At 33.2% G+C, this 15680-nt stretch overlaps 1 protein-coding gene across 1 annotated transcript in view; it reads right to left on the reverse strand.

The window, feature by feature from the left end:
• Window positions 1–15680, reverse strand: part of NECTIN3 (nectin cell adhesion molecule 3) — a 102653-nt gene that overhangs the window by 31705 nt on the left and 55268 nt on the right. Inside the window, exons 6-7 of the mRNA XM_081137900.1 lie at window positions 8620–8758; window positions 6170–6254 (exon numbers count right to left, since the gene is read on the reverse strand). Of these exons, the coding sequence (XP_080994026.1) occupies window positions 6170–6254; window positions 8620–8758 (224 nt within the window). The remainder of the gene's footprint in view (window positions 1–6169; window positions 6255–8619; window positions 8759–15680) is intronic.

Below are 15680 nucleotides of genomic sequence, written 5' to 3' on the forward strand. Positions count from 1 at the left end.
AGCCCCAAACTGGAAACTATGCAAATGTCCATCAACTAGTAAATGTATTTAAATATGTAGTATCTCTACAAGGTACGCCTATCTAGAAGGAACAACTACTGATCAACTCAACATGAAGGAAGCCCCAAATCATTATGTGGCAAGACCAAAAAAGAGAACATAGTGTATGATTCTATTATATAAAATTCAAGATCATGTAAACTAATATATGTAGACAGAAAGCAGATCAGTGTTTGCTTCCCTGGGGATGCGGAAGGGAAGCAAAGAAGATTACAAAGGGGTGCAATGGAACTTAAGAAAAGGATGCATGTGTGCATTATCTTGACTGTGCTGAGGTTTCCTGGATCTGTTTGGATGTATCTATGCATGTGCTTATCAATAATATGTAAAGGGTATCAAACTCATACTTTTTAAATATGTACAGTTTGTTGTATGTCAACTACACTTCAATAAAATCCTTTTAGAAATTGCCAGTCCTGGAACATATTAAGTATTCAAGAAGTGTTTGTTAGGTAAATGAATGACAGTGAGGGGGGAAAAACACAGAACTGTGAATCAAAAAATATAGACTCCATACATTTTAATTTCGTTTCAGGCACGACTAAGCTTATAATAAAAGTATCAATAATTTCCAAAAGAAACAGATGCTGAGTTTACATGAGTCAAAGTAGGATGTTTTATTCTTCTATTAAAATAATTTCACTGCTTGCTGAATTTAATATTTTTATCAAGAATTACATAAGTTCTTTTTAAATTTAACAACAATAATAACAGCAAATTATATAGAATTCACTGTGTCAGGCACTGTTCTAAAGATGTAGCATATTATAATTTATTAATCTCTATAAAACCTTATAAAGTTGGTTTATTTTCTTCTTGTTTACAAGATTGGTTAGTCAGAGCTATGATTTAGTAAAAATATCAATTCTTTATACTTCAAATGTTGCACCTATATTTCACTTGAATATATTATTTCAATATTATTTGTTTGTAAATCACTATTTCATCCAAGTTTTCTTGCTCACAAAACTTTCTCTCCTCAGACCAGAACAAGGCCCCACAATTCTTTGACTGCTTGACTTACTAATTGCCACTACCTATCAACTGGAGGCAACAGGCAAGATAAAACTTTTTTGCTACTCAATGCTAGAAATACTCATCCCTCATTTACTTGAATAATCCACTTAGTCATATACTTTCTTCTAACTTGGAAGAAAAATGTTAATTCTATCATCTTCCTTCCTCCCCCTTTCTCCTTGGCCCCCAAACCCATAACTACTGGTAGTTTCTGGAAACATGTTAAAATATTCAGATCCTGGGAGAAAAACCATGCCATCGATGATCATTAACACAAGAGGCTTAACTAAAAAATATTGAAAAACGGCAGTGATGTGTTGGGAAGATGAGTTTTGAGAAGAAATAACAGTAATCTATGAAGCCATAAAGAGTCAGAGGGTGAAAGGTTCAAGAAAGCCTTAAGTGAAATGTGGAGTGATTAGTAACTGAGCTTAAGAAACCTGCAGGGCATATCTCTAACTCTAGAAACTTGATAACAAGCAGGAACTTCATGTTTCTAAACTACACAGCTTGATGGTGTGCAAGTTCTAGTCATAACAGTTTTCCATTTTTTTATCTTGCTATTTTATAAATCAATGGGAATATGTAATTTATCTTACTAAACTTTCTGTACCACAAATTTCAATACCAAGGAACAAAGTACATACCATTCATGCTAGAATCAGAACCAAAAAGTTTCAAATTTACTTATAAAATGTTTAAGTGGCCATAATTTTGTTCAATAAATAAGCATGCACAAAAATGACAGCCCATAGAAAAAAATGGCCTTTTACACATTGGAAAAGATGCTGAAACTCACTAGTAATGAGGTTGCAAAGTTACAATAATATATGTATATACTATTTTTTCGCCTATCAGATTACCAATAACCAAGCAAAATACATATGCTATTGGTGAGGATTTGGAGAAACAGGCACTTTCAAGTATTACTCGTAGGAGTCAAAATGGTACAGTATTTATAGAAGACAATTTGACAATATTCATCAAAAGTATAAACACATTTACTATTTGATGGAGCTAGACCAAGTTCAAAAAATTGCCCTGCAGATTATACTTGCATAGATACAAAATGCCACATATACAAAGCTATTCATTGCAGCATTATGGGCTTCTTAAGAATATTTTGACATTACAAACTCTGTAGTACATACACATTAGTGTCCTATGCAGACACAAGAGAGAATGAGAGTGCTCTGCATCCCAAGAAAGATCTCCAGTATATCTTAGGGGTGTAAATATGTTCCCTTTGTATAAGATAAAATGTGTGTATTTCCTTGTCTATGCTTAAATAGACAGTATTAAGACGAACAAGAAATTTATGAAAGTGGTTTTCTGTAGGAGGTGGTGGGGGTAGGGTGAACAGGAATGGAAACGGGAGTGATATATTAGAAAATACTCATTTATATTGTTTTGTATGTATTATCTACTCAAAATACAATACATATGTAGAAACACTCTTTCTCTGTAACACTCTGCCATGAACATTTACAAAAATGTACTAAAGAATGGGATATATGTTGGTGAATTATTGGGGGGAATCATTTTTCCAGACAGTAAATTCTGCTTAAGCACTGTCATAACTGGTCTGACTGATTAAACACTCTAGTCCAGTAATTCGGGTTCTCAGCAGATCTTTATTTTCCTATGCTAAAAGGCCACTGACGGGAGAAAAAGCACTGTAGAAAAATCAGAAACTATAGGAAAATGAAGCACAAAACGGAATACTCACTAAAAAGTCTCATACAAAGATAATCACTCCTAACATTTTGGAATGTCCCTCCAGTCTCCTGTTCTCTCTGTTCTTTTTCATACATGATATATAAATACTTGAGACATGATATTAGATATACTGATGTTAAATATACTGAAACACAGTCTCTGGGACATGAATATTCTAGAATAAACAGTGTAGAAATTTTCACAGGTCATAGACTAAAAGAGAATATAAAAAAGGGCTTGATTCTTTCTTTCACTTAGTCATTCAAAAAATTTTATTAGATACCTACAATAAGCCACACATTGTGTTGTGCACAAGTACTCTAGTACTAAGCAAGGGTAACACAATCTTGGCCTTCACACTGCTTATGGTCTACAGCACAGGTTCTCAAATTTGGGGCCTCAGAACCACTTTATACTTTAAAATTTTGAGGACCCAAAGCACTTTTGTTTATATCTTATTTTGGTAATAGCTATCTATATTTATCATTAAACATTAAACTTAAGAAAAATTTAAAGTACTGAATTCATTTAATGAGTTAATAGACCCATAATGTTAATATAAATAGCATCTTTGAAATGAAAAATGTTTCCAAAACATAGGTTAGTGAGAAGAATGGCCTTTTATTATTATTTTTTTCACATTTCCAAATCTTTTTAATATCTGAGTCAAAAAAAGAAAGCTTGATTTTCATATCTGCTACAGCATTCAAGCTCTTGTAAAGTGTGGTTTGGTTGAAATCTATGAAGACAAAATGCCCTCACACAGATGCATAGATGGAAAACGAAGGAGTATTTCAATAGTATTTTCAGATATTTGGGAAAATTCTCCTTAATACTATACCAAAACTCAACAAGTGGTAGTTTCTTAAGGTTAGCTGCTATCTAAAACACATCAATAAACTTTTCATACTCTGTTACATGAAAAGCCTTACATCTATCTTGTACTTTGAATGGATATTTTACCCATGCATGATTTTGTACTGGCATTCATTGATCATTTGGAAATTACTGGTTCACTAAGTTATGCAGATCTTTAAAACATTGGTACTTTTCCTTATTCAATATTAAAAAATCATATTCATTAATTTCTCCAACAATGTCAATCTCACGCTTGCAGATACGAGTTTTATAAAAATTATAATTTTTACTTACAATCCAAATTTTTCAATGACAATAAATACTGTCAGTTGTTTGCCTTGAGTGACAGGTTATTTTAATGATTTTTGAGAAAATGTTTGCAAAATTCTCAAGTTTGGATGACCATAGATTTTTAATCATTCTTTTAAGTAAAAACAGTATTTCACAAAAAAGACAGCTTGTTCACTGAATTCAGTCATCAAAGTACTTTACACATATATCCCATTTCATCACAGAGAATGTTAACACACATATTTACATATTATAACAAATGTTTTAAACCAGAAACATTGATCTGTGTATTCCAATTACTAAAATATTGTCCATAAAACATTTTAAGGTTGTTGAAAATAAAAAAAATTACCAAAATTCATCTGACAGATAACTTCTTCCGCAAATGTGGATATGTAGGGGGAAAAATCTTATGACAATTCAAGAGATTACAAAGCTTTTAATAATGAGATAGGTTAGCATTATAAAAATAATTTCAAAAGCCACATCCCCTATAATATTGCTGGCTTCACTGAAATCAGTCGAGTCAAGTAACAGTATCTATTTCAAGGAATCTACTAGTTCTGACTTTCCAAGAATAAATGCTATTTTAGGCTAAAACACAGTATTCTAAAAGATTTACATTTACATCCAGATTTTTCCATATTTGAAACCAAACTGTATTCATTAGATATTTTTTCCTGAAACTGTTCCTTGGATCATTTTAGTTGATTTGGGAAATATTTTTTTCACATCTAAGTATAAAACTCTTCCGAGGTTAAAAAAAATAGCACTATCCATAGCATTGTCCAAATTTTAATACAAAGACATTTATATTGGTGTTCAGTATTTCATGCTGGAGTTGAAGCTCAATAAGATAAAGCCCCCTACAGTTGTCAGCATTTAGCATTCTGCTAGAGGCCCTAATCATTGCAAATAATAATAATAATAATAATAATAATAATAAAGCAAAATAATAAAGAAAAAAGATAACTGGTTATATGTAGCAAGTAGATTATATATTTAGAAAATTCAAGAACTAAACAAACTAAAAAACTATTAAAATAAATAAATTTGAGAAAAGATGGTAGATGCAAGATTTATATTAAAAAGCCAAAGAATGTCTATTTGCTAATAATAACCAAATAGAAAAAGCCACGGGGATAGGGTGGGGAGAACCCCATTGAAAATTAAAATACTTAAAATGCCAAAAGAAATGTGAGGCTACGCCATTTATGTGAAAACAAGAGGTCAGAAAAGATGGCATATCTTCACCTCTAAGATGCAACTTGTGTAAGATGACAACGCTGGTGCCCACTGTCAATGAGTGCACCTGCCAGGGAAGGCTCCTCCCTGCCCCATGCTCGGGCAGGACACTGACTATAAGTTCAACAAAGAAACAGAAACGGAAAATATCTTAACAGCTATATTCCCTTGGAGTTTTTTCACTAAATTAAATAAAGTAATTGGTGGGCCAATGATTTGCCTTGTTCAAGTTGAAGATACAGGGCATATTTTAGGAATAAACTATTATAGAACTTTCTCACAGGTAATAAAACCCCAATAGGTTGCATGGGTGACGGAGGAAAAACAAAATTTAAAAAACACAGTGAAACTAAAGCTAAGAATAAAAGTATTCATATATTTCAATGGTTTAAACTTTCCCAAGAGCACGAGATAGAAGCATGAATCAATACTTTCACATAAATTATTGTAAGCTACTCTGAAAGAAAAATTTTAAGTTATCATATATGTAATATGAGGCCCAATATTTACACCCAGGCTTTTAAATTGGAATATAAACCTGTTGTTGCTAAATAAAAAACAGCTAAAATTCAGACCTTGAATAAACTGAAAAAGAAACAAAATACATACTCCAAAGAGAAAAAGCTCTTCATCATATGCTACCAAAGATATTCATTTTTTTACCTTTTTATATATAGAAATGGATATTTTATAATGAATCCCTATGCCAATAAAACTGTATTAACAATGTCTTCTGCTATAGTTTTAGTAAAAATTTGTACTCCTAATACAGTGTTGACTTGTCTTAGCTACGGTGGCCATTACTTTTTTTCCTTTCCAATTCGTAGACAAAATTTGATCACCTACCCGTTTCAGAGAAATTACATATTACTATGCAATAGTTAATGTATCATGACTAGATAATATTTTGAAACAAATGATATATATTGCTTAGTACATTTTATTTCATTTTATTTTAAGTGTGCTCGTGAACACTTGCCTGATACAGAAGGTCTTTTTGAGGCAAAGGTGGGGATCGTTCTTCATACGCAGGAGGTGGTTTATGTGTGGGTGGAAGGTCAATCCTGCATTAAAAAGGTTAAAAAATGTGACTGCCACATTTAGCAAAAATAAAAAAGGGGAAAAACAACGAAGGTTCTCTTCATTTTTTAGGATATTTTCCTCATACTCACATTTATATGTGAGTGTACATTACATATTTAATTTAGCTCTTACACTTTCACTAACCTATTGCAGATGGAAAAGACACTAGTTTTAAAGGTTCCAATGCTTAAGATAATCTAATAGATGCATATTTAAAGAAGCAACTCAAATAGAAACATTTTCTTCAAATTATTACTAAGCACGTAATAGAGTACATGACCAATTTTATTTAGGCTTGCACATTTTTACATCTAACTGTGCCTATCAACATTTTAAAGATAGTAAAACGTGTGTAATGGAAGACACTTTGCTCTAAAGTGTCATAGAAGTGATTTAAAAGACTGTATCTTCAAATGATAATGAAAAAAAGTTGAGATTGTATTTGGAAATACTTCCAAAACTAATTTTCAAAACTAATTTTCAAAAGCATGGCCACTCTTAGAATATTCACCATGCAAATTAATATTTTCAACTTACAGGCCAGTATAAATCTTGCAACCGGAAATAAACAAAGGGACCATTACAACCTTAAGGGATGCATTTCTTTTTGCTAAAATGACTTAATCTAGCTTTTAAAAACCCAATATTATTTTAAACACTGTTTCTTTTTTTAAAATTTTTCTTTTTTTATTTTTTTATTGTTCAAAATATTACAGATGTCCCTTAAATTACAACAGTAGAATTAAATGTAGCTCTCTGAATTTTAGAAGACTATTTTTAGCCCTGGCCGGTGTGGCTCAGTTGGTTGAGCACAGTCCTATGCACCAAAAGGTTGCCGGTTTGTATAGGTCAAGACCATGCCGGGGCTGCAGGTTTGGTTCCCAGTCGGGGTGTGTATGAGAGGCAACCAGTGGATGTTTCTCTCTCACACTGATCTCTCTCTTGTTCCCTTCCTCTCTCTAAAAATTAATAAAAACATATTTTAAAAAATAGAAAACCATTTTTACATATTCTCATACTTTTGAAGACCCCAGGAAAGTGATTTTCAGGACTCATGATTAGTAAACTAAACCAGAACCTTACCTACATTAAAGGGTAAAGGGAACGAAAGTCATAGGGGCCAAAGTAACTACCAACTCTCTGTGGTCTAATAAACTTCTCAATGAGGGCACAAAAGTCTTTTAAATGAACAGAATTCAAAGGATAAATAAAATTGTGGCATGGATTTACTAGTCTACTAGTAAATTATGTTTTTAAAATTCTAGAAAATCCTGGGATAATGTGGGAACTAAGATGAAGTTAATTAACCACATGCCAGTCACTCTTGAAATATTAAAGAACTCGTCTTACAGGTATTGCACTGTAAGGGCACCTGACAGTCCTTTTATTTAAATTACTTACTTCCTTTCATCTAACAAAAATCTCAGCAACTTTATAGCTCCAAGGTGCCATAGGTCATTTAGGTGAGAAAACTGAGGCTCATGCAGGTCATGTGACTTGTTCTTAGTCATACCACTAATCTGATCATGAGAGCTGAGACTCTTAGGGGTCTTTAATGCAAAAAGATTAGTGTTACCACTGTGCCAGATTAGTGACACAGGCAAAGCATTTATGAAAACAGAAGAAATACATTCTTTGTCCTAATATAAAAACTATAAAAGACAGAATGGCACCGTATAGAACATTAGAGCCCATAATCAACATTATCTCATTCTGCTCTCATCACAACCATGTGTGGTAAGTGGGACAAGTATAATTCTCATTTCACAGATGAAGCAACAAAGCTGTTGATGGAATTACATGAACTGGGACATTAATCTTTGGACTCTACAGCAAAGTAATTCTTTCTGAATCACAAGGCCCAAAACACTGTTTTCTCTTTAAATAAATAAAGATGTCCATTTTATAATTCACCTAAACCAAAATTAAGGATAAAAACTTTAAAATTCTATGTTTAATAATTCTTGTCAGTTGAAAGTTAAGTCATGTCTATCTAAGACAGGCATATACAATCTGAAGAAGCAATTAAACTTCTAAGATTTTAAAAATTATTTTGTATTTCAACTACATTTTTATTCACAAGGCAGGACAACGTAGTGTGTCATCACGTAGGTGTCTAATGGAGTGTAGGTGAAAAAGATGTCTAATACGTTTGTCTTCAGCAGCCCCTTGACAGTTTATTTACTAAGATGTAATTCGAGACATTCTGATGAAACCATGGTCATCACAGAAAGATCTAACAGTACCTTTACTTTCATCACGTTACATGAGTAGCTATAAAGACAGACATAAAGACTGACACATACTGAATATTCATAGTTGAACACAGGCAAAAAAGTTACCTACACTTTGTCAAGATAGGATGGTCTCTTTTTTCGAGGAGTCAGCAGTACAGTCACAAAGACAGCAATGATGAGAAGGGCAAGGACAGCTCCAATTATAGCTCCAGCGACGGCTATGGAAGAGGTCTGCTTAACCGGGACATCTGTAAAGTGACAAAAATTAGGCTTTTCAAACAATTTTAGAGTTCTTGAATTTACGTACCCTGATTTCTACAATGTGCAAGGACTATGTGATTGAAGCATGTCATTCAACAGCAAGCTTAGAAGGACCCCAGACCTGACTCACTGCTTTTGGAGCATTCTACTAACACCCTTCTTGCTCTTAAGATATCTTGTCACCTTAGCACTCCACCTTTGCTTTCCTCAGGTTATGAAAAGAACAGCCCCAGTCAGATATCAACAAATGAATCTGTTCTCTAAGGGCAAAGAATATCTGATGAGAAAAGCAGATAGAGAAATGGATGGAAATTTGTAAGTTCAGACTCTAAAAGGTGATAAAACAAAATAAGTCAGTATTTTTTAACAGAGTTAACCAACAATAGACATTTACCATCGTTATTCTATTTAAATATAAAAGACAGTCTATTAAAGAAACTAATAACCTTCAAGGGGTAAAAGGTCAACAACAAAAATCCCAGACTTACTTAAAATAGTCAAAAAGTCACATTGTAAAACTTAAAAGTTTTAAAAATAAAAGTATTAAAATAGTAGGTACAATTTCCCTTGATATATGTACATTTAATGAGAAGTTAAGGTAGTGTTTCTATTATAAAATAAAATGAAAATTCATCCCTATCTCCTGACTATAGATACACTTTATCATTTCTGAATACCAATTTCTCTTCCCTACCCTTCACCTCAAACTTAAGATTTTTAAAACATAGTATTTAGTGGTTAGAATTTCACATAATTCTTAAAAATTAAGTCACCCTATTTTATTAACTCCCAAATAAGAAAAATTACTAAAATTAGTGTAACTATATATTTTCAAATATAAGTATCATGAATATGACACAACCAATCCTGAATGTGTATTATTTTGACAATTTTAGCCACACTAAATCCAATAACTGAACTTTGTTACAAAGCACCTTCAATATACATATTTTATCTAATAAGGAAGATATTTAACTTCTATAAATGAAGACACTTAAGTTCTAAACTTAAGTATTCTGGCAAGGCCATTCAATCGATGGGTAGCAAAGAACAGAGAATAAAATAAAGCTAGGTTGGGGTAGGATAGAAGCCGCCGCCCTTATGTCCTTGTTGGGAGAGAATGGTTTTTTGCAACCATTTTTTGCAACCATTTTTTGCAACCAAAAGCATAATGTAGATGGCTTTTTCTGGGTCCCCAATTTGGTAATGAAGAGCTCTTAGTTTTCAAACTGACATTCACATATACTCTTAAATAATTGCAATTACATTTGGGATCCAGATGTGTAAATTTAAATGGAATTAAAACACTATCAGTTTTGAAATATATTTCGCCTACGTACCATCATAGCAGTCCATATAAATAAATATTTAGAAATATTTCCCAACTGTTTTTATTAAGGTGTGAGTCATGTGGTGCTTTACATTGCTAAGAAGAATGCTTCCCTTCCAACTATGAAAACTTCTTCAGCAAACTAAAAAAAATTCTGGGTTTATTAATGGGTCATTTTATTAACTTCATTCTAAACATCTTACACCAGTGAGGGCCAAGTAACTCATTTCAATAGCCTTTTAAACACTGAATAGAATCTAACAACAGTAAAATACACAATTATTTTAAACAATATAATTGGCTCAGTCATTCAGGATGTTACCCTTATCTGCTATTACGTGCCTGGTTTATCTTCCCTTTGTTGCTCATTTCTCTACCTATTATCTCCATCTGAATATGTGCTAGGTGAGAAAAATATGTGACCTAAGCCAGTCACATATTACTCTGCTCTTGTAAATGTGAGATTTGGGATGACTTAGGGGTAATCTTCTATTCGACACTATCACTTTTCCCACCACGAAATTATAGCTTTGTATTCAGTCTTTAACAGTAGGCCAACTGAAACCTATTAAGGTTATGTGATCAAGCTTATTTGACCAAGGTCATAAGCCTCAGGATTGATACAAATAAAAAATCTCAATGTGTCAATCAAGTATGCTTGCTACCTATTCCACACTTGTTATTCTAAAGGTTTCCCTTTAATGGAAATTTTTCTTTTGCTAAGCAGCCCTATGATTTTTTGTCCAAGTATACAGAATTTAAATGAGTCTTGTTTTGATGATAATGGCAAAGTTAATACTATATTTACAGTAATACTTCTGAAATTATGTTTCAAAAACTCAGGCTATTCTTTTAATATAATTAGTCCAAATTAAGATTCTCAATGTACGCATCACTATAAATTCATCAAACCTCACACCTTCTCCAAAAAATTTAGTCTTAGCAATATTATTAAATTTGGTAGTGCTTTGTAAAATACTAAAACATAATCAGACTTTTAATATTCTAAAGTAATTCCTGACTCTGAATATATAACACTTTTAATATCCTGAAGTAATTCTAAAGTCTAGATACAATTTTCTAAACATTTAAATTATGGTCTACTTACCCAATTCTGACAATTAGTCTTATAATTTCTAGCTCTTGGATTCCGTAACTGAGAGTTGATTGTGAGTATACCATGATACTTCATTTCATCTTAATTTGGGCATATTTACTTCATTTGCTTCCATCTACTCTTTATTCATATTTATCCTGTGTGCACACCTCTTCTGAGAATCAGAGCAGGCTAGACAGTACTGGACTGTGCAACCAGAATAAAAGCCACCTCTTTACCAATTAGATAATCTACTCTAGATAGGTTAACTGATTGTCAAATAAATATATGGGGTGTATTTCATATGGGGACCGAGCCTGCAACCCAGCATGTGCCCTGACAGGGAATTGATCTCTGACTCCTGGTTCACAGACTGACGCTCAACCACTGAGCCACACTGGCTGGGCAGGCTGAAATTTCTTGCATTCAAGTCAAAAGAATTTTGGTGATAGTTCAGAATTTAGCCCCAGCAGTGCCTCCCTCACATCCCTGCCCACATAACCTATACAGACTCTATATTCCAACAAAAATGACTACATTGATAAAACAATTAAGTAAGCAAATGTATATAAATGTGGTCTTGTAAAACATTAAGCTAGTTTACTGAGTCAATGGCATGAAGTAATATTACCATCACCTAGGGGAATGATCTACTAAATCTGAGTCTGTGCTTATAAGCAGAAGAAAACAGAAAGATGTGTTAAAATATTTAGCATTAAAGGACTGGTGCATCTGTCTCTCAAAAGAACAGCTTCCGGTCATCGCAGCAGTTATATTAACCCAAATACATTGAGAACTCACTTCCAAAACCAGAAAAATAGCATTCTCCAACAAAACAGAAGTATACTGTCCATAATTAAAGACAGCATGCATGTCTTATGAGGAAAATGTTTAAAAATCAGTTACAAATAATACTAAAAAAAAATAAATATAAGAACTTTCATTATTTTGAAAAAAAAAATACATTATAGATAATAAACTAAAGTTTGTCCTTATTACAAATAAAAAAATTGCCTGGCCTGAATGGCTCAGTGGTTGAGAATAGACTGATGAACCAGGAGGTCACTGATTGAATCCCAGTCAGGGCACATGCCAGGGTTGCAGGCTTGATCCCCAGTAAGGGGCATGCAGGAGGCAGCTGATCAGTGACTCTCATCATTAATGTTTCTATATCTCTCCCCCTCTCCCTTCCTCTCTCTGAAATCAATAAAAACATATTAAAAATAAATACGTGAAAGCTATTCAAACGTGCTCACCTTATTCACATCTGAAACTGAGGCACAACATTATTTTAAAAAATACTACTCTAGCCCGGCCAGCATGGCTCAGCGGTTAAGCACTGACTTACAATCCAGATCGAGGTTCGATTCCCGGTCAGGGCACATGCCCAGGTTGCGGGCTCGATCCCCAGTGGGGAGCGTGCGGAGGCAACAGATCAATGACTCTCATCATCACTGATGTTTCTCTGTCTCTCCCTTCCTCTCTTGGAAATCAATAAAGAGATATATATACACACGTGCAGACACACACATATACATGTGTATGTATATATAAAGTAAAAATACTGTTCTATACACTAAAATACTTGTTTACAGCAATTTTCTAAAACCATTTAAAAATCCCCTTTCACACTTACATTTGAATACCTAGTTCTAACAATTAAATGAAACACTAAAGTTTTGCCCCTTTTCCCCTCTTGATTCCTTTCACCAAAACTTCAGTGACACCATCATGATTCTCAGGTTAATGCAATACCCTACAAATGTATCTTCCTACCTTCTATTTGTTCCCATAATACATATCACTGCACTGCCAACTTTTTCTGCACAAATAATCCCATCCTTTTATTTTTCAATAGCCTCTTTATTTATTACTGTATTTTCTGTATGTCATCTAAGTCTTTATATCCAGCCAAATATTTATCATTAATTTTTAATGAGTCCTCTATTTGGGTCAGGTTAGACTCCTCAGCCACTCATCCAACAAATTACCTATAATAACTGGTGCCAGGTCTTATGTTAAGTGCTAGGACTACAAGAATGAGTTTTACATAGTTCCTGTCCTCATAATAGAGAGCAAAATCCCCAAAGTGGGGTCACAGAATCCATTAACATATTTTCCAATGAAGTGTAGAGACTATCATTTAACTAAAGAAAAAAAAAGGGGGGGGTTATTTAATAAAAATGTTCTAGAATATATGCATGGGCATTGGTAGTTCCAACTGATCCATTGTCAGGTGTTCACCTGTCACACAGGAATCCATAATACCTTATGTGAAGTGTGGAGTGGGAAAGTTACAGAACAAAATCAAGTACAGTTACACCTGCACTTGGTTGTTCCCTCTTAGTACAGTCAGCACCGTGTGACAAACTGTGATGTATGACAGTTCAGCTGAATGAACTAATAACTTATCTAGAGTTAACTAACAAAAATGTAAAGGAGGATGGCATGGGTGCCCTGTGTGACAAGTGACCATCTGATACATGGACCAAGTGAGGGTATCACTGCTAATCCATGTTATATATTAGTAAGCACTTATTCCTAGTGAGTATCATTCCTCCAAAAAATTGGCAGAATTAAGATGACTCCAACAGCATAGGCACAAGTAAAAAAAACCAAAAACTGTCAATGCAAATATGTTATTCTTAATACACAAATGTTATCAGTTACATATGAAGTAAAACCTTGGCAATCTAATCAGCTGTAGTCAATCAAAAAAAAATTCAAATACATTAGGAGACCAAATAAAATAAAAATGTATGTTCAACTCTTAACAATAAACCTCACACTAAACCCATACTATGCAGAGATAGTAGCTAATGTGAGGGGTGAGTTCATTGTGCCACTGAAAAACCAAACATCTTGAACATGAAGACAAGCTCTCAACAGTAGTTGCAATGAAACTGTTGAGATCCCCAACAATATACTTCCTTTCATTCAAATCTGCTTGTTTTTGAAAGGTAGCATTTTAGCTATAATACCTAAAAACCAATTATAAAAATATACTGAACCTGAATTCACACCTCTGAATCACTGAATCAAAAAGTATAAAATCAAGATAAAAAAGAAGAAGCACATTCAATCATGTGGGTTTTTTAACCACATTATGTATTTTTTACAATTGAAATGTTTTAGTGAGAAAAAAGTTAACTTTTAATATGAAGGACATACAGTTTCTCCAAATATTATTGCTTTAGTGAAACAAATATTTTAAAAATATTCCACCAGATGTTAAAACTTCCATTTTTGAATATTTTATAATGCATAGAGCAAACTTCTATAGTAGCACATATGTAATTTATAAACATAAACATATTAGGAGTACATAAGAATTTTTAACCAATAGGTACAGAAAAGCGTTTCGAAGACCACTGATCTAAAGGGAATAGGTAAAAACTAAAATAAAATGTGACGTTATGGTAAAGTAGATAAAAGCTGACATAAAAGAATATGGCAATAGCTATTAATTCTAGAGGGGAAAGAAGTTTCATTAAGCTATCATTTGAACTGGACATTGCATATGGACTGGTTTCTGAGTGTGGAAAAGGGAGGAAAGGTAAAGAGAGCTGCATGGACACAATTACTCAGGCATCAAAGCACACTGTATAGTAGAACAGTTAAGAGATCTAAATGGAAATGAACTTTAACTATTATCAAGGTTTAAGAAAAGACCCTGGCCAGTGTGGCTCAGTTGGTTGGGAGTCATTCCTGTGCACCAAAGGGTTGCTGGTTCAATTACCAGTTAAGGCACATTCCCAGGTTTTGGTTCCCATTCCCGGTAGGGGGCATGTAGGAAGCAGCCAACTGGGTGTTCAGCTCTCACATCAATGTCTCTCTCTCTCTCCCTTTCCCTTCTCTCTAAAAATCAGTAAAAATATTTTTTTTAAAAAAGAACCACTAAGGGTATATATAGCAAAAGCTTCTGTAAGCTATGTTTGGTTCCAAGCTCTTGATCGAAACTTACCACTACTCAACTCAATTAAAAAAAAAAAAAAAAAGTACAGCTTACTGGAATATAATAGAAGAAAACAAAGCATTTTAAAAAAAAAACATTGTATACGTGTATACTATTCTAAAGAGTCTGTCCTGTATAAATTTTCATTGGTATAATAAGAGTAAAACTAAATTTAATCCAGTCAAATGTTATTTAAATAAAAAGCTGCTATTTGCTCTAAAATAACTTAAAGCTTAGAAAAATACTGTAATTTTAAACATCAAAGACAGAAAATAGGGAGGTGATTACACACAATTAGCAACAATGGGAATTAAATGATTAATTAAAAGCGAAGTTTATAATGGCTAACATACCAGCTTAGATGCTCCCTGAACTTTAACTGATACAGTCTTATTTGGGAAGAGAAATAAAATAGATTTCTAAATCCTACAAAGCATCATGAATTAAAGAAAAACTAGGTTACACACACACATGCCAGCAAATACTGTAATAAGGACAAAGAAGGTGATACACAAACCATAGGTTTGT

The sequence above is a fragment of the Miniopterus schreibersii genome, assembly GCF_964146895.1.
Source record: "Miniopterus schreibersii genome assembly, chromosome: 5".
In the NCBI taxonomy this organism is placed as follows: Eukaryota; Metazoa; Chordata; class Mammalia; order Chiroptera; family Miniopteridae; genus Miniopterus; species Miniopterus schreibersii.